Raw genomic sequence first — 26889 nt, 5'->3', positions numbered from 1 at the left:
TAGCAAAAGCAGGTCCTAGATTGCAGTTGAGATTACATTAAAAGTAGCGGTGATGTAGCCTCTGTAAGATGGTTCCATTAGGTTTATAAACATTATATGTGGGAGCATTATAACGGTGAGTGGACATTCTCTTAATATTGGATCTAATTTCCAGCTCATAGGAAAAGTTTGGATATGCGTAAACCCTCCATAGTCTATGTTGTTTTAGGCCTAGTATTATATGCCCACGGGGAGCAATTATGGTATCTGTAACTGTATTTAGCGTTTACTCTATTTAACTGTTGTTTTGTTTTATTCTAATTTGATTAGGATTAATCACTGTCTTTTTAGGTATTGTCAATAGTGAGTATAATCTTGCTTTTTAATTCATTTTACAGTAGGTCTATATCAGTGTGAATGCTATGTTTAACAAAAGCCATGCAATTAATGTGGACTGCAAATATGGAATTGGCCTACATTTTGTTAATTTGTTTCTGTAGACTATTTAACAAATGAGACTATAAATGACTAACATTCAAAATGGAATTGATAACAACACAATACATAAAAGACTGTAAATACACAACTTGAAGTAACCAGGGTTTATTCATCAAAAACACAGCCCTCTGCACCAGCGCCAGTTACTGCAGCCATAATTCCTGCTTTTAGATTTCTACTCAAGTAGGATTTTACAGGGTGACTTTCACAATTAATTGAGTCATTTTCTGTTAAGGTATCTTTACTTTTACTCAAGTATGACAATTGGGTTCCTTTTCCACCACTGATAGCTACTTACCATAATGATTTACAGCAAACCCATGGCCCAATATACACTACAATTTATCCATAGGGTTTCAATCCTTTTCCTCAAAGGCAAAGATCAAACATATATAAATGAATCTTCTAACTGTCATCTGCTCTCCTCCCAGGGACCAAAGCCAAATAATACCCGGGTACAACAGTCTGCTTCCCTGTATCTCCCATAATCCTTCTCTCTCCCAGCTCTGCAGTAGCTGGAGGTTGAAGGTTATGTATCCTTCCTCTTCTGTGGTCATCTCACGCCATCTTGATAAATATTCCCCCCCCCCCCCCCTTCAGCCATTAGACCCCTGCCAGCTCAAATCCATGCCCTGCAGAGACCAATGTGCCTTGATAAATTTGCCCTATTATGCTGATAAATTAGTGGCTTGTCTAAGCTTTCTGCAGTGCTCTGTTGCTGGTGGCAGGGTGCCTGTCATTACCCCAACTAAATGCTTTTTTACATAAAACCCCCCACATAAAATAGCATGGTAAGATTAGAAACAAAATAGTCAGTCACATGCTGACATGGCGTTTGGACATGTTGATATAAATTGGGGGAAAGAAATGGAAATACACTTGAAAGACTAACGTTACCAAACAGGGTTTCCTTCTGCCTGCTTTCTGTTCATTTAATGCCCACTGCCACTCAGGTGTTTTGATGTCATTAGGGGCTAGATGGAATCAGATCTGCCTTAACCCATGATGACCAGCAACTGCATAGCATAAAATAGTTTTTGCTTAGGCTATGTTGGAGGTGTAACTGAGCTGGAGCTGTCAAACCGGTGAGCGGCTGCTCTTGTGGTCATTGTCACGAAGCCACACCCGTCTCACCCACATTAGAAGTTTAGAATGAGAAAGTGTAGGCTATATAGAAATAATGACTCTCAAATGTAATATAATTAAACAAAACAATAAGGATTTCTATCAGCCTAATCAAGGTGTAGATTGCATCTCACATTCCAGTGTTCGATTTCTACTAATGCAACTCTGTGCATCCAATGGCAATGACCCCAATAGGTATAATGTAGGGAGCCACTCCAACACAGTTACATCTCTAAACAACGCTTAACAGAAACAATTATATGCTACGCAGTTGTTGGTTATCACGGGTAATGGCAGATCTGATTGAATCTAGGCCTTATAATATGCCATGTTTTGCTGTATGTAAAATGTGAATTCCTTGGTGAGTGACTTGTTGTCAACAAAAATAATTGCTATTGACTTTGTGGTTGTTAGTATTAAATCTATTTATATTATTCAGTTCTACACAGTCCATGACATATTATTGGTTTGCATGAGATGTTTTTCTGCCATCTCACCATATTCTCCCTTAACACCATCATGGATATTTGAACTCTTACCTCCTGAGTCTATAATCCATTATGTACTGCAGTAATATTTCATACTGGTAAGCATACCGTAATCCTGTATTATTCACCACCGAGAATCCTCTAAGGCAATTACGAAAAAACATTTGCATATGGTAAACATCCGGAGAGAAGCGAGGGAGGAAAAAGCGAGACAATAAAAAAACACTGAACACTCAGTAATATTAAATGTTGACCTGGACGAAAACGGAGCTGGTGGCCAAACTCCTATGTATTAGTTTGTGCGTGTGTGAACATAGGGTCAGTGAGAGGACATGGGACGGTGGAGGAATCTGCCAAAAGGAACAGGGAGATGAGCCCGTCTTCTATTGCTCAAGTAGGGTAATACTACGGGGTTGTTCTAGGGAAGTCAGCTCCCAAAACATGAGGTTCAGACTGTACTGAGATGGTGGCCCTCATCAGGTCCTCTGAGAACAATGACATGTCAAATAGATTCCTCTCTCCCTGCACATAAAATCCATTACTTGACCGGATGTTACCATGCTGCAATAGAATAATTGACTGCATTGCCAGCTTTGTAATACTTGGACAACATAATAAATCACAATGTATTCAAGAGAGCATCCCCATCCACTCAACTCCCCGCCCCAGCACTTTTCTCTTTCTCTTTCTCCTCCTCTTGTTGTTTGCCTCTCAGTGAAACCATGGGCAGCATCACACAGCAGTAAAGGTCAGGAGAAAATCACTGTCGGAATACAGAGGAGGCATCTGACCAATCAGCCCCAAGCTGTGTGCCATTTGCTCCAGATTAAAACTAGGGAGCTGTGTGCAGTCAGGTAAGAGAGGCTGACCTGGCGGACAGCTGCACAATAATACCCTTTTATGTTTTGGGGTTTACAAAGTATGTGCAGTGCTAGGAATTAACTGACTTCTTTCTTTTGGAGGCCATTTCCAGAGCATGGTTTCATTATGATCAGGCATACATCTCAAAACATAACTGGAAATAAATCAGTTTGTATCAAAAGCATTTTGATTAGTTTGTGTGGATATTTGAAGGCCAAACAGACTGGTGCATCACTTGATTAACATCTATGGTGACTTGAAAAGATTTGTACTGTAAGTAGGCCTACATACACTGAGTATCTAAACATTAAGAACACATGCTCTTTCCATGACAGACTGACCAGGTGAATCCAGGTGAGTGCTATGATCCCTTATTGATGTCACTTTTTAAATCCACTTCAATAAGTGTAGATAAAGAGGAGGAGACAGGTTAAAGAAGGATTTTTAACCTTTGAGACAAGTGAGACATGGATTGTGTATGTGTGCCGTTCAGAGGGTGAATGGGCAAGACAAAATATTTATGTGTCTTTGAATGGGGTATGGTAGTACTGTTGGTGCCAGGAGCACCGTTTTTTGTCAAGAGCACCGGTTTGTGTTATTTTTATGCTCAACAGTTTCCTGTGTGTATCAATAATGGTCCACTGCCCTAAGGATATCCAGCCAACTTGACACAACTGTGGGAAGCATTGGAGTCAACATGGGCCAGCATCCCTGTGGAATGCTTTCGAACCTTTTAGAGTCTGTTGTAGGCTGTTATAAGGAACCATGAGTTGTTTTAAAGTGTTGCCAATGTATGACTAACACCTGTTTACATGGTTATGTCTTCATTCTGACGATAATGTCTTAACTGCTTTTGCATGGCAAAAAAATAAATCGCCACTTCTATGAATGATGTAATTGCTCCATACTTAACATATCCTCTGAGGGTATATAATCATTGGATTGAGAGGCAAAAGATGTCATGCCTCTTGCCATGAAAGCAACTGCAAGCTGGACTGTAAACAGTGCTGTCGTATTCTTCCAACATGCTGATATGTTGACGTGTGTACGTATATGCACTGACAGTACTATATTGCCCGAAGGGATTACAGAAATGAGAGACTGTTATAGGATTGTATGAATAATGACTAAATAATGTATACATTTGATGCAGGATTGTAACTAACATAATTCTACCCTGTCTAACAAATAATGTTTCTACATAGGCAAAGAGGAAGTGTTAACAGACAACTTGTGACCACTGTGAAACCGATAACACCCAAGGTGGGGAGAAATCGTTAGGCTTGCAGTAGCATATGATAAGCAATATGTGTGTGTTGGAATGGACTTTTGAATCAGCTTTGTCCTTGTCGGAGAGGAGGAGGGACATTCAGGACGCTATGACGCTATGTGTGATATATAAACTAATGTACATGTGATTATGATCCGAGCTCTCGGGAATAAACGTTATTGATTCATTTTGAGACTGATCTTTGTCTATTTCATGCAAATAAGAACCTTACAAATTCTTAGAAACGGACAAAGTGATTTGCTTTGTTATAATTGAATTGGTTAATGAACATAAAGGAATTAAATTCCTCTAACAGAGACTAAGCTTAGTATTTATGAAAATGTGCTTATTTTCTTCTCACATAATCAGTTTTAATATTTGTAGTTGATATTTCCTAATTGCTTCTCTGAAATTATGAGTTTTTCTGCTGCTTCAGAATATGTTTAACTACATATACAATACCTGTTGAGCTACTGTACGGCACAATAATATTCAGAGACCATAATTGGTGGGTTAGGGTAAGGTATCAACAACTAGAACAGAGGAACAACGAGGTGAACGTTTTAATCTTTAAATGTATTTATTTTAGATTTCGTCATCAAAATTTTTACAAAACATTTTCTGACAATAATATACTCAACGAAAGAGCCATATTTTGCGTTTGGACCAGGTCTCCACAAAACCGCTTTAGGTCTGAGTACATAAAAATAAAATATAAAAACCCAAACAACAACAAACCAACTACAGAAGAAAACAATGCAGCGTATATTTACATCCCACAGAAATCAATGCCCTCCTTAGGAGATGGATGAGAGGGAAAAGCAGGAATTCCCATGGAAAGAATAAGAGGATATTGGTGGGATGGGAGAGTGTGGAGAAGCTTGGAGCAGGCAAGGAGAAAAATAATATGATAATATTGTTTTCTGTCAGTTTTACTATACGTTCACATCTCTACATTGACTGTGGCAGTAACATGGAGTCTATATGAAAGTAGTGTTCCTTGTTTTCTGTTAACAGAAATCCAATTAGGGGCGTAAACATGCTTTGTCAGACTAAAATATCACCTGTTTCTCTGACAGAGCTTAATGGTTATTTTTAGATTTTACTCGGCCCTTTGGCATAAGCGATGGTTACAAACCAGGGTCAAGACAATGGGGATTAAAGTTAAAGACTTACAACTAATATGTAACAGCATGGAACAATAGAAATCAATAGGGAGGTAAAAGACTGGCCTGAACATCCGTAATGGGACATTGATTCAGGGGAATTACAGGGATGTAAGAGCTCCTCCTACTGTCCTGTGTGCCTCAGGTCTCCACATGCTCTGGGCCCTATAGAGGCCCTCTACTGTAACTGTATAACACCCCAGTGTTGGTCTCGGAGATGGATGGGAGGGACTAGAAAAGACGACCCAAAACCACATCTGGCTGGGAATACATTTTTCAAATCTATTGATCACTTAGAAGCCATTGAAGCTCTGTGGTTGGCCTCAGGTGAACTGGATGGGGGATGTGTTGTGTTGATGGCAGGGAGGCTGAGGTGCTGCAGAGCCCGGAGCCATGGTGAGATGGGCCAGGTTTAAGACACCACAAACTTGGTGTGCACCAGCAGTGACGGAACCTGGGCAACAAAAGCCATGGTACATCAGCAGCAGATGTTAGGCCCTGTGGGGAAGTTGCAGAGTACAATGATGAGACCGCTCACTGCATCCTCAGCCATGTGCACCAGGCGTGATAAGACTGCACACAGCCAAGGTGTGGAAGGGTTTAAGAGATAGGCAGGTGTCTGTGTGCTGCCTCCTACATGTTTACTATCAATGTGTAGCAAGGTGTTAGGATAGCATCCCCTGGTGTGCATGGGACACGGAACCTTTGTTTTAACCAAATACAGTACAATCCCCTTGTTCTTACCCCTTTCCTTAATTTCTGTTCTCCCCCCCTCCCCATTCCCCCTAGCGATTTGCATTTAACCATTCCTCTGAGCATAAACAAGGAAATATGAAAGGCTTCCCTGCAACACTTCAGACCTTCATTCAGCCCCCCTTCAGCAAAATCTGTTCCCAGCAGGGATTTGAGCCCAGACTCAGAGGGTGGGGGTAGAGGGGAAAACAGAACCAAAAGAAACAAAGCAGATGAAATCTGGGTTAGCACAGATGTTCCTGAAGTTCAGTCCCGGTGCTTAAAGCCCCCATACAGTACGGCATAAGAAAAATGGGCCAAAAGACTAGTTAGTGCTGATCATGGATGTAGACAATGGTAAACCGATTACTTATTAGCCACTAATTTAATTGTGATCACAATGTGTTAATTTCACCTTCCAATTACATATTGGGGTGAAATCGCTTTGAACGCTGTTGGACTGCTGTTAAGAGATTACTGCTCAAGGAAACATATTGATGAAGAAAACTAAATAATGAAGACTGGTCTAGAAACGTATTACCAGGATAGAAGAGGAAAGCCTCTCTCTGGGGTATAACCTCATCCAACAAAAGCCTCTCTCTATGCAATATGCATACAGACTGCATGGAGAATGGAGGGCCCATTGTGCTAGAGCAATCTACTCTGGAGAGGAATGGCTATGGAGGGCTCAGTGAACAGCTTGCTTGAGAGAAAACAAAGTGACCAGTGTGTGTGTGTGTATGTGTGAAAACATGTCTTTGTGGTTCTAGGGCATGTCAAACAGGAAAGATTCTCCATACTTTCTGTTTCTAGTTCAGTGCACACCCTCATATCAGGATGTGGTTTCCCTAATAGTCAGCATGCGGGAAATAATTTGAATGTTATAAAAACAGGTTCACCAAAGCAACCAAAAACAGACATGAGATCCAGGCCAGGGAGATGGCAGGGGGCAGGGGAGGTATCAGATCCAGGCCAGGTTGATGGCAGGGGGCAGGGGAGGTATCAGATCCAGGCCAGGTTGATGGCAGGGGGCAGGGGAGGTAGCAGATCCAGGTCAGGTTGATGACAGGGGGCAGGGGAGGTATCAGATCCAGGCCAGGTTGATGGCAGGGGGCAGGGGAGGTATCAGATCCAGGCCAGGTTGATGGCAGGGGGCAGGGGAGGTATCAGATCCAGGTCAGGTTGATGACAGGGGCAGGGTGGTATCAGATCCAGGCCAGGTTGATGACAGGGGGCAGGGGAGGTATCAGATCCAGGCCAGGTTGATGGCAGGGGGCAGGGGAGGTATCAGATCCAGGCCAGGTTGATGGCAGGGGGCAGGGGAGGTATCAGATCCAGGCCAGGTTGATGACAGGGGGCAGGGTAGGTATCAGATCCAGGCCAGGGAGATGGCAGGGGGCAGGGGAGGTATCAGATCCAGGCCAGGTTGATGACAGGGGGCAGGGTAGGTATCAGATCCAGGCCAGGTTGATGGCAGGGGGCAGGGGAGGTATCAGATCCAGGTCAGGTTGATGACAGGGGGCCAGGCCAGGTTGATGGCAGGGGGCAGGGGAGGTATCAGATCCAGGCCAGGTTGATGGCAGGGGCAGGGGAGGTATCAGATCCAGGCCAGGTTGATGACAGGGGGCAGGGTAGGTATCAGATCCAGGCCAGGGAGATGGCAGGGGCAGGGGAGGTATCAGATCCAGGCCAGGTTGATGGCAGGGGGCAGGTGAGGTATCAGATCCAGGCCAGGTTGATGGCAGGGGCAGGGGAGGTATCAGATCCAGGCCAGGTTGATGACCAGGTTGGTCAGGTGATGACAGGGGGCAGGGGAGGTAGCAGATCCAGGCCAGGGAGATGGCAGGGGAGTTAAGAGATCCAGGCCAGGGAGATGGCAGGGGGCAGGGGAGGTATCAGATCCAGGCCAGGTTGATGGCAGGGGGCAGGGGAGGTATCAGATCCAGTTCAGGTTGATGACCAGGGGAGGTGAGATGGCCAGGGAGATGGCAGGGGAGTTAAGAGATCCAGGCCAGGGAGATGGCAGGGGAGGTATCAGATCCAGGCCAGGGAGATGGCAGGGGGCAGGGGAGGTATCAGATCCAGGCCAGGGAAATGGCAGGGGAAGGGGAGGTATCAGATCCAGGCCAGGGAGATGGCAGGGGAGTTAAGAGATCCAGGCCAGGGAGATGGCAGGGGAGGTATCAGATCCAGGCCAGGGAGATTGGGATGATCCAGGCCAGGGGGCAGGGGAAGGGGAGGTATCAGATCCAGGCCAGGTTGATGGCAGGGGCAGGGGAGGTATCAGATCCAGGCCAGGGAGATGGCAGGGGAGTTAAGATCCAGGCCAGGGAGATGGCAGGGGAGGTTCAGATCCAGGCCAGGGAGATGGCAGGGGGCAGGAGAGGTATCAGATCCAGGCCAGGGAAATGGCAGGGGAAGGGGAGGTATCAGATCCAGGCCAGGTTGATGGCAGGGGCAGGGGAGGTATCAGATCCAGGCCAGGGAGATGGCAGGGGAGTTAAGAGATCCAGGCCAGGGAGATGGCAGGGGAGGTATCAGATCCAGGCCAGGGAGATGGCAGGGGGCAGGGGAGGTATCAGATCCAGGCCAGGGAGATGGCAGGGGAGTTAAGAGATCCAGGCCAGGGAGATGGCAGGGGAGGTATCAGATCCAGGCCAGGGAGATGGCAGGGGGCAGGGGAGGTATCAGATCCAGGCCAGGGAGTTAATGGCCAGGGAGATGGCAGGGGAGGTAGGCCAGGGAGATGGTAGGGGGCAGAGTCCAGGCCAGGGAGATGGCTGGAGAGATCCAGGCCAGGGAGATGGCAGGGGAGTTATGAGATCCAGGCCAGGGAGATGGCAGGGGAGAGATAGGCCAGGGAGATGGCAGGGGATCCAGGCCAGGGAGATGGCAGGGGAGTTATGAGATCCAGGCCAGGGAGATGGCAGGGGAGTTATGAGATCCAGGCCAGGTTGATGGCAGGGGGCAGGGGAGGTATCAGATCCAGGTCAGGTTGATGACAGGGGGCAGGGAGGTATCAGATCCAGGCCAGGTTGATGACAGGGGGCAGGGTAGGTATCAGGGCCAGGTTGATGGCAGGGGGCAGGGAGGTATCAGATCCAGGCCAGGTTGATGGCAGGGGGCAGGGGAGGTATGGCCAGGTTGATGACAGGGGGCAGGGTAGGTATCAGATCCAGGCCAGGGAGATGGCAGGGAGGGCAGGGTAGGTATCAGATCCAGGCCAGGTTGATGGCAGGGGGCAGGGGAGGTATCAGATCCAGGCCAGGGGGGCAGGGTAGATGGCCAGGCCAGGGAGATGGCAGGGGGCAGGGAGGTATCAGATCCAGGCCAGGTTGATGGCCAGGGGAGGTATCAGATCCAGGCCAGGTTGATGACAGGGGGCAGGGTGGCCAGGGAGATGGCAGGGGGCAGGGGAGGTATCAGATCCAGGCCAGGTTGATGGCAGGGGGCAGGTGAGGTATCAGATCCAGGCCAGGTTGATGGCAGGGGGCAGGGGAGGTGGGCCAGGTTGATGACAGGGGAGTTAAGAGATCCAGGCCAGGGAGATGGCAGGGGGCAGGGAGGTATCAGATCCAGGCCAGGTTGAGATGGCAGGGGACAGGGGGCAGGGGAGGTATCAGATCCAGGCCAGGGAGATGGCAGGGGAGTTAAGAGATCCAGGCCAGGGACATGATGATCCAGGCCAGGGAGATGGCAGGGGGCAGGGGAGGTATCAGATCCAGGCCAGGGAAATGGCAGGGGAAGGGGAGGTATCAGATCCAGGCCAGGGAGATGGCAGGGGAGTTAAGAGATCCAGCCCAGGGAGATGGCAGGGGAGGTATCAGATCCAGGCCAGGGAGATGGCAGGGGGCAGGGGAGGTATCAGATCCAGGCCAGGGAAATGGCAGGGGAAGGGGAGGTATCAGATCCAGGCCAGGTTGATGGCAGGGGCAGGGGAGGTATCAGATCCAGGCCAGGGAGATGGCAGGGGAGTTAAGAGATCCAGGCCAGGGAGATGGCAGGGGAGGTATCAGATCCAGGCCAGGGAGATGGCAGGGGGCAGGAGAGGTATCAGATCCAGGCCAGGGAAATGGCAGGGGAAGGGGAGGGATCCAGGCCAGGTTGATGGCAGGGGCAGGGGAGGTATCAGATCCAGGCCAGGGAGATGGCAGGGGAGTTAAGAGATCCAGGCCAGGGAGATGGCAGGGGAGGTATCAGATCCAGGCCAGGGAGATGGCAGGGGGCAGGGGAGGTATGAGATCCAAGCCAGGGCGATGGCAGGGGAGTTATGAGATCCAGGCCAGGGAGATGGCAGGGGAGTTATGAGATCCAGGCCAGGGAGATGGTAGGGGGCAGGGGAGTTATGAGATCCAGGCCAGGGAGATGGCTGGAGAGTTATGAGATCCAGGCCAGGGAGATGGCAGGGGAGTTATGAGATCCAGGCCAGGGAGATGGCAGGGGAGTGATGAGATCCAGGCCAGGGAGATGGCAGGGGAGTTAAGAGATCCAGGCCAGGGAGATGGCAGGGGAGTTATGAGATCCAGGCCAGGGAGATGGCAGGGGAGTTATGAGATCCAGGCCAGGGAGATGGCAGGGGAGTTATGAGATCCAGGCCAGGGAGATGGCAGGGGAGTTATGAGATCCAGGCCAGGGAGATGGCAGGGGGCAGGGGAGTTATAAAGAGTAAGGCAAGATGTTGATATAACTTAGAGTGAGACATTTGCTCAACATTTATTACAATTTAAACTCAAACCAGTACTGCAGTCAGAAACCATTTTGAGTAAACCGACAGTTTTTATGTAATATGTGGGGCATATCTGAAAAAAACTCTAGATCATGATATCATTATAAGAGCATTATTTCTGTGTTTGCTTAGGGGTTGGTAAATTATTAAATGAAAAAAAAAGTTATCATGGCACAACAAAAAACTTTTCAAAATAACTTGTGTCGAAAGAATGACTTGTACAAAGAACATGGGGGTGAGAATGAAGTAATAATAATAGCAACCGCGGCTTATTTGAAGCTTGTTATGAAAAATACTCTACTACAGGCCAAACACTTCAAATTATTGACACTTCAAATCATTATGTTAGGGCTTCCAATGTCCCTGTCATGTGTGGTTCTGGTAGGGGGTGTGACCATGAGAAATGAGTAATAACCTCAGTGATAGACTATCTCTGCAAGAATGGTGACTTGGTGGAGGGACGTGATGGAGGGACGTGATGGAGGGACATGATGGAGGGACATGATGGAGGGACGTGGTGGAGGGACATGATGGAGGGACGTGGTGGAGGGACATGATGGAGGGACGTGGTGGAGGGACATGATGGAGGGACGTGATGGAGGGATGTGATGGAGGGACGTGATGGAGGGATGTGATGGAGGGACGTGATGGAGGGATGTGATGGAGGGACATGATGGAGGGACGTGATGGAGGGACATGATGGAGGGACGTGGTGGAGGGACATGATGGAGGGACGTGATGGAGGGACGTGGTGGAGGGACATGATGGAGGGACATGATGGAGGGACGTGATGGAGGGACATGATGGAGGGACGTGGTGGAGGGACGTGATGGAGGGACGTGATGGAGGGATGTGATGGAGGGACGTGGTGGAGGGACATGATGGAGGGACGTGATGGAGGGACGTGGTGGAGGGACATGATGGAGGGACATGATGGAGGGACGTGATGGAGGGACATGATGGAGGGACGTGGTGGAGGGACGTGATGGAGGGACGTGATGGAGGGATGTGATGGAGGGACGTGATGGAGGGATGTGATGGAGGGACGTGATGGAGGGACGTGATGGAGGGATGTGATGGAGGGATGGGATGGAGGGATGTGATGGAGGGATGTGATGGAGGGACGGGATGGAGGGATGTGATGGAGGGATGTGATGGAGGGATGGGATGGAGGGATGTGATGGAGGGATGTGGGAGCAGTTAGAAACATATTCATCATTAAAACAAGGAGAGCAGAGCAAATGGTGGGAATCATCACCTCCCTCCCAAAGCCATCTTCAGGACAGACTCCCTTTCTCACACTGGTTCGTGGATAAGGCTCCTCTTCTGGCCACAAGCAGTTTGTGTTTCAGAAGAAGTGAAATATGTAACTTTTTCTATATTTACAAGACACATAAGTCCAGATGGATTTTGTCCTTTTGATTGAGTATTTTATAGAATTTCTTGACATCTTTGATCATCTCAAAAAGTGTCACTTTTGCTCCCAGGTCAAGAAACATCACAAAAGCATATCCCCCCCCCTTTCAAATCCATATCCCGGCCCTTACCTTCTCCTGTGGCAGGCCAGTGATGACCACAGACAATTATCCAGACAGATACAAAAATGACCATAGCATGTTGTTATTTGGACATGGGGAGTATTGGAGGGTGGGGGATGCCGGTTGAAAGCAACCACAACAAATGTTCAAGTCCATCATCAACTCCATCAATCAATGGTTAAGGATGTCCAATAGTGGCCATGGGTGACAGAGAGAGTGTCCACATTCATCTGGTTAGAGTCCGAACACTGTCAGGCACACTGGCTGGCAAATGGCTGTGTTGTTAACAGGCAATATCCATCCCCAGTGGCAGTTCACCACAGTCAGTGAGTTCATCTGGAGGTCGAAGGAACATCAACGTGTCAGCCAGTCCAACAAGCCCCCACGAGGCACTGGGCTCTGTGTCTGCACTGTCTCTGAGGGAGTAGTGGGCAGCACAGGAGCAGTACATCACCAACCCACCAGAATACCAACCTACCGGTCACCTCACAAACAGTTACAAGAAAATGAAGCATTGCTTTGAGAAATCAAATATGTAAAATGGCTTGCTAGGCCTTTACAGGTGGTAAGAGATTCAACCTTCAGTTGACGTCCCTCGAAGGACCTGCAGACATCCTTGTTAACTGCTTTGCCCAATTTGATCAAACTGAGCATCGCAAAGCATTGGCATTTTAAAGAGCTTCATTCTGCCCTAATACTTCACTTCCAGCTATTCCATTTAAAGGATTTAATGAGATAGATATCAACCCACGAATTCCCCGGATCATAGAGAGTATAATACATGGTGGGCCAATTCCAGCCAGCTGCCAAATCTCGACAAGCCATTACACATGCTTGCTATATTTTACCTATAGATCGGACTACATCAAATGATCTTTTTGTAATGACAACTTGGCAAACGGAGTAGGCTCCGCAACCATTTACAGACACAGGCCTCGGCAGCCTGCGTAGACGATATCATGTGGTTTGGTTGTACACGTCTGTATACAGGTGGCAGACGTACATTTATAAAAAAGTAAACCATCCAAAGCGTGTATTTAATGTGTACCAGTTTGAATGTTTTCAGAAACAAAAAGTATAAAGAAAACAAATGCTAGTATGTACATCTAAAATAACACATCTTTGGTATGACATGAGCACATGAATAGAACTTAGCACGAGACTGTGACCTCCATGGAAATCATACAATGCTCCACTTCTTCTCCCTCGCCACGTCATTCTCCTGTTCAGAAAAATTAGCTCGTTTTAATGAAATAATGATTCCCATTAGATAGCATTATGGCCGCTGACTGGCAATTTGAATGGGAATAACAGAAAGCCTTTGAGCTCTGGTAAACATGATTTTGTATCATGATGTTTCTCTTTCTTTATATCTCCCTCATTTCATTTTCCTCCAGAAACCTTGTTTATTGCACATTCCTTTTTCACTCCAAACACAGCGTGAAAGAACTGTCATTATCCAATCCCTGGTGCAGGCACCCTACAATGTTGTCGCTGTATGGGCCAGAGCTGTAACCAAAGCGATGTTAATGTTAACGTGTCATGCATGTTGCATCACGTTTCAAGTTTCCCAAGAGCCAGGAGGAGGGGAGCAGGAGGGCCACTTTGAAGTGTTTGGAAAAATAAAGAGAGATGATAGCAGAACTCCCAGGATGCATCAGCCTTCATAATGGTCACATTCCGGGTGCCAGATGCCAAAGGCATCTAGCCATGTAAATTTATATTTTTTTGTTTTCTTCTCCTCACCTCCGCCCCCTTGTGGCTTCCCATGCCAATGTGCTAAAAAAGGCCCCAAAGAACCACTCCGCTCCATCGCCCTCTATTCAAGAGTCATGGTGGATCTGTGGCATCCCCACCCTGCCTCAACTGACAGCCTATCGCTCCAGCTGTTAGCGTCCAAAGGTGAGCGTGGTGGTGCGCTCTGGGGGAGGGAAGGGACCACCGGTGCCCTCGGATGGGACTCTAAGGATAGAGGGCGGTGAGCGGGGCCTGGCCCTCACCCCCATGGTGGCAGAGGGCACAGTGGGCAGCGCTACAGTCTGTATGGTGGCCCTCTCGCGTGGCCCCAGCTCCTCCAGGCCCTGTGGGGGGCCCTCGTAGCCCATGTTGAGCCGCAGGGGCTGATGGGCTTGGCAGTAGTCCACGATAGGCTGCTCATACCGGTAGTACGTTAGGGCGCCCATCTGGTGCGGGGCCTGTTTAGAAGAGGGGGGAGGGAGGGAGGGAGGGGGAGGGAGGATGACGCAGGGATTGAGAATGGCAGAGGGAGAGAGAGAGAGATATGGGAGAAATTAGATGGGAGAGGAGGGGCAGAGAGAAAAAAACATCAGAGATGTCAATCTCAAATGCTTCTATTTTTTGTTGAGAGCTCTGAGCACTCTAGATATCAACAAGCAGTTGGGAACAAATAATCATGAATAATTATAATAATATCTACAATTCAAACAAATATTTTTGTCAAACAGTGAGTCGTTTGTCAGAAAACAATAACAATGTGTATCAATTCCCTAAATGAGTCATTCATTTACATTTGAGTCATTTAGCAGACTCTCTTATCCAGAGTGATTTACAGTTAGTGCATTCATCTTAAGACAGCTAGCTGGAACAACCACATATCACAGTCACTTATCGTTCTATGTAATTTCAGCAAGCCATGACACCATCTCAGATTATTCTGAAATCTTTTCTGTAGTTAAAAACAGAATAGATGAGCAAAATTATTTTGCTGACATTTAATTTGATCTCTGGGAAATTAAGCTAATTGATTGTACCCAAATTGGCCCTTTTAATTAAAAGGATTTACATTCAATTATATTTATTATATATTTACATTACATATCAGTATAGTACCCAACATCTGATTTGGACTATTGAGAAAGACATGAGGAAGATCCGTTTCGGATCAAAACATTGTCAACAAAGAGGTGAATTGGGAAGTTCAACAATATGGACGAACACCCCACACACCATGCCACCCACGAACACCCCACACACCATGCCACCCACGAACACCTCACACACCATGCCACCCACGAACAACCCACACACCATGCCACCCACGAACACCCCACACACCATGCCACCCACGAACACCCCACACACCATGCCACCCACGAACACCTCACACACCATGCCACCCACGAACAACCCACACACCATGCCACCCACAAACACCCCACACACCATGCCACCCACGAACACCCCACACACCATGCCACCCACGAACACCCCACACACCATGCCACCCACGAACACCCCACACACCATGCCACCCACGAACACCTCACACACCATGCCACCCACGAACAACCCACACACCATGCCACCCACAAACACCCCACACACCATGCCACCCACAAACACCCCACACACCATGCCACCCACAAACACCCCACACACTATGCCACCCACAAACACCCCACACACCATGCCACCCACAAACACCCCACACACCATGCCACCCACGAACACCCCACACACTATGCCAATCCCACCCCAACAACTGTCTGACAAGTAGTATGGAGCTGCACTTTGAGTATTGGTTCTTCATCCTACGTAATTTATTTCCGTGCAAATCCGGTGATGTTTTTTTTCCCTGTTCAGAGACATTAACAATTGAAGTTGCTTGTATTATTTACCATATATTTGTGTGAAAGTACCGGGTGCCACTGTTCCTGCTACTGCCACACCCTTATCCATTATCCATTTTGCTGGTCTCTTGTGTTTATTAAATGGATCACAACATTTTCTTTGCAAATGTGGGTAGAAACACAATAGCTTTTGCTAGATGTCTTTTTACCCAATGTGAGCGTAGCATCTGTCTTATTATACGGTGTACACCATGCTGATTTCTATTTTCAAATAGACATGCAGACGTCCACATACATAAATATGTCGTACATAAAAGAGAGGATCAGTGTAAACTGAAGCAGGGTCTAGACAACCACAAATGATACAAAATCAGACACAGACACAGGATGTTCACTGCTGTTACAGCATTCTCCCCTCATTCAAGTACAATGACATAACTCAAAATCACTATGCTCGCTCCATCACCATGTCACTTGTGTCAGTGCCAGAAGCACTCGTCACATTTGGTGTTGTGTCAAGTCTCCCATTCCCTCCCCAACCGGAGCACAGTGCCAAACAAACAGATGAGGGACTTCCAGCGTTTTCCCCAACTCACTGCCTGAGTTCACTGCCTTAACAAAGGCCAATTAGTGGAGGTTGAAAGGTGCCCAGAAACAACAGTGAGAGATGGCAGTCGTCTGGAATTAAACACATGTGCCTGACAGCGATGATAGACGATCAGATCTTACAATGGCGGCTGTGACAAGAAACAAACAAAACAAACAGGAAGCTAAGAAAGAAAACAGAGAGAGAGATAAATAATTCCAAGGGTGCTGTCTTGTCTGGGAGGACACTGCATCAATTCAGCCCTATAAGTTCTCTAGTCTGTTGGCTGACAGAGCAAAAACAAAATGAGCCTCCTCTTTGGGTAACATGGATTCAAGGTTTATACAAGAGTAGAAGTCATGGACCCAGTCAGTTGAGCAAGATCAGTCATTCAGATAGTTGAGTTACCACAGGCAGAATAGTCCCTTAGTGTGGAATAACAATCAAAGTAGTCGTGCGCAAAGTTAAAGAGATCAGACAGATACAGAACATATAGTCCCACTGAGCTATATTGACTTGATTTGGTGTCTAATGAGCAGGGTTGGGGCCAATTCCATTGTAATTCCAGTCAATTCAGAAAGTAAACAAAATGCCAATTTCCTCATTGAAAAGCACTGAAGAGAATTGGAATTTCAGACTACTTCCTGAATTGACTGGAATTGAAATGGAATTGACCCCAACCATGTTAAGGCATAGGTTCCAATTCCTGACTAGTCTGACTGGGAACAGACTGGCCTATGTCAATAAATACAGAAAACAAACGAACTGTACAGACTACAGAGAAAGTATGACCTCTTTTCACAAATCTGTCCCTCCCCCCTCTCTCAAATGGACTCCATTAAGCTAGACCTATACTCATTACATTATGTGCACTCAGCGGATTACTCCCCCCTCTCTCTGAGTCTCTCCTCCCTCCTCCCCCCTCCCCCCACACACCCCTCCCTCTTATGATTAATTAACGGATATTAACTCCTAACTGTTTCAGTGGATTCTGTCGAAGTGCCAGGGCATAAATCTGCCCAGAATGCTAGGAATGTGTGTGTGTGTGTGTGTGTCAGAGAGAGAGACAGAGAGAGAGAGAGAGAGAGAGAGAGAGAGAGAGAGAGAGAGAGAACCTGTTAACACACACCTGGCGGTCTAGCAGCAACTCCACAGCACTCTCTGGCCTCAGCGTTGTGTGATTGAATTGTCTCCTCAAAGAGGAGTGGAATGGAATTAGGTGTAAATCTCAGACTGATGCGCTTGGTGTGATGAACCAGCTTAATTGGCTTACATTGTTCTTTTTGTTTGTCTCCAAAGAGAGAAAAATGTCCCCATTGGTTAATATTTATAACAGTGACAGTGCCTCGGGCAAAGACAATGCAAATGGTTCCCTTGGACCGCTTCGCCGAAACACTTTCACTTTGATCCTCTCAGCTCCGCCTCGTCTGTCTGTCTGGGCACTAGGATACTATAGCAAAGGGGAAAGATGGAGAGCGGACCCATACTCGTGCATTTGCAATATGACCTTACAGTATGTTTCCAGGTAGTCTCTTAGGAACCAGGATGTGAGAGTGAATCAGCACCATTGATTCTCTGTGCTGTGGAAGGTCACATTCAGAGAAGTGTATCCATCGCACATGCCTGCTACTCATTACGGATAGCAGTGTGCACAGTGACCGGAAACGCACTGTCATTTGCAGCTGCTAAAAAAGAATACTGTGTGGAAAGACATTACCATAATTTATTTCAATGTGATATCTATATTTAATTAAATGTAATTCACTTGTCATGAAAATACTTCACTTACTCTGATTATATGGAATAGAAATAATTGTGTTCCAGAGTGCTGATTGGGTAAGGTACTTATAATGCTATCAGGGGTAAAGCTCTGTTTTCATAATGTGTTTGCAATGTGAGTGATCTCCCTCTCTTTGTGTGTGTGTGTGTGTGTGTGTGTGTGTGTGTGTGTGTGTGTGTGTGTGTGTGTGTGTGTGTGTGTGCTGAACTGTAGGCCTAAATATATCCAATAAAATAAATAAAAAATTGCCACATGCTTCGTAAACTACAGGTAAAGACCAACAGTGAAATGCTTACATACGGGTCCTTTTGCAGAGTTAAAGATTTTAAAAAAAAGTGACATTAAAATATAAATAATGACACAAGGAATAAATACACATTGAATCACGAATAACAATAACGAGACAAATAACATGGCTATATGTGTGGCCTATACACTGAGTGTACAAAACATTAAGAACACCTTCCTAATATTGAGTTGCACCACCCCCTTTTGCCTTCAAAACAGCCTCAAAGCTTTCACCTGGATTCACCTGGTCTGTCATGGAATGAGAAGCTGTCCTTAATGTTTCGTACACCCAGTGTGTGTGTGTGTGTGTGTCACTGTGTAGGTGCGTCAGTCTGCAACATTAATGTTGTCCTTTCCTTGTGTGCGGGTTTAGATGGCACAGATATTGCACTGGGGGCATCCATGACATGGAGCCCACCAGACAGGTTTTCAGCCCCAGAAAAACAGACGGTGTCTGAGGGGAAGTTTAGCCAAACATCATTACATTTACAAAAACAAAGCATGACCCCAGAGGAAAGCAGCTGCAATCCATGTACGTACAGTCCATTACCGTGTGGCCATTTGCATCTGTGTGTTTGTGTGTGCGTGTGTGTGCGTGTGTGTGTGTGTGTGTGTGTGTGTGTGTTTGTGTGTATGTTTGTGTGTATCAAATCATAGCAAATTTTATTAGTCACATGCGCCGAATACAACAGGTATAGTAGACCTTACAGTGAATTGCTTACTTACCGACAGTGTAGTTTCAAAAAATACGGATAAGATTAAGCGATAAAAGTAACAAGTAAAAATAAAAATAACAATACATACAGGGGGGTGCCGGTACAGAGTCAATGTGTGGGTGCACCGGTTAGTATGTGTGTGTGCCCGTGTATGTGTGTGTGTCCGTGCTAGCTAAGTGAGTGAAGTGAACATTCTGGCATTCCTATTCCATTCCGTAAGCAATCATCATCTGCTGTAAAACAAACCCAACAGTCTAACAAATGACTAAGCTTTTCGTAAGGACCGGATGTTGGGACAACCTTAAGGGCAGTAATTAGCAGGAGACAGCTGTATCAGGTGCAAAATAGTGTCCAGTGAAGGTAGTTCCAGGTGAATGACAAAATCCAATGAATATTTACAAAATGAACAGACTCTCAAAATACAGGTTTGAATCGAAAACCTAAGCCTCAATCAGGCCTACCACATACCAAACCAACTATAGCAGATTGGGGTATACCAGGCTATGGACAGCCTCCCCACGCAGCTCACACACCAGAGCTGAACATAACTCCAGCTCACATACCAGAGCTGAACATAACTCCAGCTCACATACCAGAGCTGAACATAACTCCAGCTCACATACCAGAGCTGAACATAACTCCAGCTCACATACCAGAGCTGAACATAACTCCAGCTCACACACCAGAGCTGAACATAACTCCAGCTCACATACCAGAGCTGAACATAACTCCAGCTCACACACCAGAGCTGAACATAACTCCAGCTCACATACCAGAGCTGAACATAACTCCAGCTCACATACCAGAGCTGAACATAACTCCAGAGCTCATAACTCCAGCTCACATACCAGAGCTGAACATAACTCCAGCTCACATACCAGAGCTGAACATAACTCCAGCTCACAGAGCTGAACATAACTCCAGCTCAACAGAGCTGAACATAACTCCAGCTCAGCTGAACATAACAGCTCACATACCAGAGCTGAACATAACTACCAGCTCATAACTCCAGCTCACCAGAGCTGAACATAACAGAGCTGAACATAACTCCAGCTCACATACCAGAGCTGAACATAACTCCAGCTCACATACCAGAGCTGAACACAGCTCACCAGAGCTGAACATAACTCCAGCTCACACACCAGAGCTGAACATAACTCCAGCTCACATACCAGAGCTGAACAGCTCACATACCAGAGCTGAACATAACTCCAGCTCACATACCAGAGCTGAACATAACTCCAGCTCACATACCAGAGCTGAACATAACTCCTGCTCACATACCAGAGCTGAACATAACTCCAGCTCACATACCAGAGCTGAACATAACTCCAGCTCACATAGAGCTGAACATAACTCCAGCTCACATACCAGAGCTGAACATAACTCCAGCTCACATACCAGAGCTGAACATAACTCCAGCTCACATACCAGAGCTGAACATAACTCCAGCTCACATACCAGAGCTGAACATAACTCCAGCTCACATACCAGAGCTGAACATAACTCCAGCTCACATACCAGAGCTGAACATAACTCCAGCTCACATACCAGAGCTGAACATAACTCCAGCTCACATACCAGAGCTGAACATAACTCCAGCTCACATACCAGAGCTGAACATAACTCCAGCTCACATACCAGAGCTGAACATAACTCCAGCTCACATACCAGAGCTGAACATAACTCCTCACACACCAGAGCTGAACATAACTCCAGCTCACATACAGAGCTGAACATAACTCCAGCTCAGCTCACATACCAGAGCTGAACATAACTCCAGCTCACATACCAGAGCTGAACATAACTCCAGCTCACATACCAGAGCTGAACATAACTCCAGCTCACATACCAGAGCTGAACATAACTCCAGCTCACATACCAGAGCTGAACATAACTCCAGCTCACATACCAGAGCTGAACATAACTCCTGCTCACATACCAGAGCTGAACATAACTCCAGCTCCAGAGCTCATAACTCCAGCTCACATACCAGAGCTGAACATAACTCCAGCTCACATACCAGAGCTGAACATAACTCCAGCTCACATACCAGAGCTGAACATAACTCCAGCTCACATACCAGAGCTGAACATAACTCCAGCTCACATACCAGAGCTGAACATAACTCCAGCTCACATACCAGAGCTGAACATAACTCCAGCTCACATACCAGAGCTGAACATAACTCCAGCTCACTGAACATAACTCCAGCTCACAGCTGAGCTGAACATAACTCCAGCTCACATACCAGAGCTGAACATAACTCCAGCTCACATACCAGAGCTGAACATAACTCCAGCTCACATACCAGAGCTGAACATAACTCCAGCTCACACACCAGAGCTGAACATAACTCCAGCTCACATACCAGAGCTGAACATAACTCCAGCTCACATACCAGAGCTGAACATAACTCCAGCTCACAGAGCTGAACATAACTCCAGCTCACAGAGCTGAACATAACAGAGCTGAACATAACTCCTGCTCACATACCAGAGCTGAACATAACTCCAGCTCACATACCAGAGCTGAACATAACTCCAGCTCACATACCAGAGCTGAACATAACTCCAGCTCACATACCAGAACATAACTCCAGCTCACACACCAGAGCTGAACATAACTCCAGCTCACATACCAGAGCTGAACATAACTCCAGCTCACATACCAGAGCTGAACATAACTCCAGCTCACATACCAGAGCTGAACATAACTCCAGCTCACATACAGAGCTGACATACATACAGAGCTGAACATAACTCCAGCTCACATACCAGAGCTGAACATAACTCCAGCTCACATACCAGAGCTGAACATAACTCCAGCTCACATACCAGAGCTGAACATAACTCCAGCTCACATACCAGAGCTGAACATAACTCCAGCTCACATCCAGAGCTGAACATAACTCCAGCTCCAGAGCTGAACATAACTCCAGCTCACATACCAGAGCTGAACATAACTCCAGCTCACATACCAGAGCTGAACATAACTCCAGCTCACATACCAGAGCTGAACATAACTCCAGCTCACATACCAGAGCTGAACATAACTCCAGCTCACCAGAGCTGAACATAACTCCAGCTCACATACCAGAGCTGAACATAACTCCAGCTCACATACCAGAGCAACATAACCAGCTCACATACCAGAGCTGAACATAACTCCAGCTCACATACCAGAGCTGAACATAACTCCAGCTCACATAACATAACTCCAGCTCACACACCAGAGCTGAACATAACTCCAGCTCACATACCAGAGCTGAACATAACTCCAGCTCACATACCAGAGCTGAACATAACTCCAGCTCACATACCAGAGCTGAACATAACTCCAGCTCACATACCAGAGCTGAACATAACTCCAGCTCACATACCAGAGCTGAACATAACTCCAGCTCACATACCAGAGCTGCTCCAGCTCACATACCAGAGCTGAACATAACTCCAGCTCACAGAGCTGAACATAACTCCAGCTCACATACCAGAGCTGAACATAACTCCAGCTCACATACCAGAGCTGAACATAACTCCAGCTCACAGAGCTGAACCAACTCCAGCTCACATACCAGAGCTGAACATAACTCCAGCTCACATACCAGAGCTGAACATAACTCCAGCTCACATACCAGAGCTGAACATAACTCCAGCTCACATACCAGAGCTGAACATAACTCCAGCTCACATACAGAGCTGAACATAACTCCAGCTCACATACCAGAGCTGAACATAACTCCAGCTCACATACCAGAGCTGAACATAACTCCAGCTCACATACCAGAGCTGAACATAACTCCAGCTCACATACCAAACTCCAGCTCACATCCAGAGCTGAACATAACTCCAGCTCACATACCAGAGCTGAACATAACTCCAGCTCACATACCAGAGCTGAACATAACTCCAGCTCACATACCAGAGCTGAATAACTCCAGCTCACACTGAACATAACTCCAGAGCTGAACATAACTCCAGCTCACATACAGAGCTGAACATAACTCCAGCTCACATACCAGAGCTGAACATAACTCCAGCTCACATACCAGAGCTGAACATAACTCCAGCTCACATACCAGAGCTGAACATAACTCCAGCTCACATACCAGAGCTGAACATAACTCCAGCTCACATACCAGAGCTGAACATAACTCCAGCTCACATACCAGAGCTGAACATAACATACTGAACATAACTCCAGAGCTGAACATAACTCCAGCTCACATACCAGAGCTGAACATAACTCCAGCTCACATACCAGAGCTGAACATAACTCCAGCTCACATACCAGAGCTGAACATAACTCCAGCTCACATACCAGAGCTGAACATAACTCCAGCTCACATACCAGAGCTGAACATAACTCCAGCTCACATACCAGAGCTGAACATAACTCCAGCTCACATACCAGAGCTGAACATAACTCCAGCTCACATACCAGAGCTGAACATAACTCCAGCTCACATACCAGAGCTGAACATAACTCCAGCTCACATACCAGAGCTGAACATAACTCCAGCCAGAGCTGAACATAACTCCAGCTCACAACAACATAACTCCAGCTCACATACCAGAGCTAACTCCAGCTCACATACCAGAGCTGAACATAACTCCAGCTCACATACCAGAGCTGAACATAACTCCAGCTCACATACCAGAGCTGAACATAACTCCAGCTCACATACCAGAGCTGAACATAACTCCAGCTCACATACCAGAGCTGAACATAACTCCAGCTCACATACCAGAGCTGAACATAACTCCAGCTCACATACCAGAGCTGAACATAACTCCAGCTCACATACCAGAGCTGAACATAACTCCAGCTCACATACCAGAGCTGAACATAACTCCAGCTCACATACCAGAGCTGAACATAACTCCAGCTCACATACCAGAGCTGAACATAACTCCAGCTCACATACCAGAGCTGAACATAACTCCAGCTCACATACCAGAGCTGAACATAACTCCAGCTCACATACCAGAGCTGAACATAACTCCAGCTCCATACCAGAGCTGAACATAACTCCAGCTCACATACAGAGCTGAACATAACTCCAGCTCACATACCAGAGCTGAACATAACTCCAGCTCACATACCAGAGCTGAACATAACTCCAGCTCACATACCAGAGCTGAACATAACTCCAGCTCACATACCAGAGCTGAACATAACTCCTGCTCACATACAGAGCTGAACATAACTCCAGCTCACATACTGAACATAACTCCAGCTCACATACCAGAGCTGAACATAACTCCAGCTCACATACCAGAGCTGAACATAACTCCAGCTCACATACCAGAGCTGAACATAACTCCAGCTCACATACCAGAGCTGAACATAACTCCAGCTCACATACCAGAGCTGAACATAACTCCAGCTCACATACCAGAGCTGAACATAACTCCAGCTCACATACCAGAGCTGAACATAACTCCAGCTCACATACCAGAGCTGAACATAACTCCAGCTCACATACCAGAGCTGAACATAACTCCAGCAGAGCTGAACTCACATACCAGAGCTGAACATAACTCCAGCTCACATACCAGAGCTGAACATAACTCCAGCTCACATACAGCTCACATACCAGAGCTGAACATAACTCCAGCTCACATACCAGAGCTGAACATAACTCCAGCTCACATACCAGAGCTGAACATAACTCCAGCTCACATACCAGAGCTGAACATAACTCCAGCTCACATACCAGAGCTGAACATAACTCCAGCTCACATACCAGAGCTGAACATAACTCCAGCTCACATACCAGAGCTGAACATAACTCCATAACTCCTGCTCAGCTCATACCAGAGCTGAACATAACTCCAGCTCACATACCAGAGCTGAACATAACTCCAGCTCACATACCAGAGCTGAACATAACTCCAGCTCACATACCAGAGCTGAACATAACTCCAGCTCACACTCCAGCTCAGCTGAACATAACTCCAGCTCACATACCAGAGCTGAACATAACTCCAGCTCACCAGAGCTGAACATAACTCCAGCTCACATACCAGAGCTGAACATAACTCCAGCTCACATACCAGAGCTGAACATAACTCCAGCTCACATACCAGAGCTGAACATAACTCCAGCTCACATACCAGAGCTGAACATAACTCCAGCTCACATACCAGAGCTGAACATAACTCCAGCTCACATACCAGAGCTGAACATAACTCCAGCTCACACCATAACTCCAGCTCACATACCAGAGCTGAACATAACTCCAGCTCACATACCAGAGCTGAACATAACTCCAGCTCACATACCAGAGCTGAACATAACTCCTGCTCACATACCAGAGCTGAACATAACTCCCAGCTCACATACCAGCTGAACATAACTCCAGCTCACATACCAGAGCTGAACATAACTCCAGCTCAATACCAGAGCTGAACATAACTCCAGCTCACAGAGCTGAACATAACTCCAGCTCAGAGCTGAACATAACTCCAGCTCACATACCAGAGCTGAACATAACTCCAGCTCACACCAGAGCTGAACATAACTCCAGCTCACACCAGAGCTGAACATAACTCCAGCTCACACCAGAGCTGAACATAACTCCAACATCAGAGCTGAACATAACTCCAGCTCACATACCAGAGCTGAACATAACTCCTGCTCATAGGTGAAACAGGTACCTTTATATCTATGGCCCTTCCCTATGGACCAAACCATTAACCATGGAGCTCTTTACCCAAATATGGCATATCAAATCATGTAACAGACATCTACATTATACCCACATTTACATATTCCTTCTAAATAAACATCTGAAACATTCCTAGCTTATCCTCAAAGTGAGAATACTTTCCATGAATGAATACACATTTCATAATAATAGTTCTGCAGGCCAACAGGTGGGAAAACGTGCTCCTTATGGAGCCACGCACCCATTTTGCCCGGACATGACAGACAAGACATGAAGCTTCGAGAAACGCGAACTTCAAACACAGGATGCATTACAATATTTAAATAAACACACTTTTCTTGTCAGTGTAGCAAGTGCTCATGTGCACCTAAACATCACATCCACTGGGAGGATTGCAAAGTGGTAAATTACTGCATTTAAATGTGAAACTGAAATACGTCACAATGCAACTTGACCAAACATTTCCACTACACATAAATAGCCTTGCGCACAGTAAATACCCATGATACTGACAAAAGTATATATATTTAGGATAAATGAATTACTACATAAAGTATGTGGGGAAACATGAACTCCCTAAACAGCTTATAAGGGGAGTTAATGCGCGTTTGTGACCAGAGCTACCGAGTCAGCTTTGTCACAAAACTCTTCACCCAGGCTTTTGGCCCTGTCTACAGAGCTCTGACACCCTCTGTCCTCAGTCATAATTTGGCAGATAGCCCTGGAAGTGGGGCAGAGTTTTCCTTTATGGGTGTGTTATCCAGGTGTGTTATCCACATGTGTGTATTTAAATCTAAGTGTTTCTCTAAACAAGCTGTTACCCTCCTGCTAATTCCTTAATGCACACCACTCCCTTTATGTGCACTGCAGTAT

The 26889-nt window shown here is 46.5% G+C and overlaps 1 protein-coding gene across 1 annotated transcript in view; it reads right to left on the bottom strand.

Moving 5' to 3' along the window:
• Positions 1–13711: 13711 nt before the first annotated feature.
• The window catches only part of LOC115123797 (leucine-rich repeat transmembrane neuronal protein 4), a 101635-nt gene continuing 88457 nt past the window's right edge, over positions 13712–26889 (bottom strand). The window contains exon 2 of the mRNA XM_029653156.2: positions 13712–14578. Within this exon, the coding sequence (XP_029509016.2) occupies positions 14273–14578 (306 nt within the window). The 3' untranslated portion in view covers positions 13712–14272. The remainder of the gene's footprint in view (positions 14579–26889) is intronic.

This window comes from Oncorhynchus nerka, linkage group LG4 (genome assembly GCF_034236695.1).
Source record: "Oncorhynchus nerka isolate Pitt River linkage group LG4, Oner_Uvic_2.0, whole genome shotgun sequence".
NCBI classification, from domain to species: domain Eukaryota; kingdom Metazoa; phylum Chordata; class Actinopteri; order Salmoniformes; family Salmonidae; genus Oncorhynchus; species Oncorhynchus nerka.
Note: the sequence above shows the minus strand (reverse complement) of the source record. Positions and strands in the feature narration are given on the sequence as shown.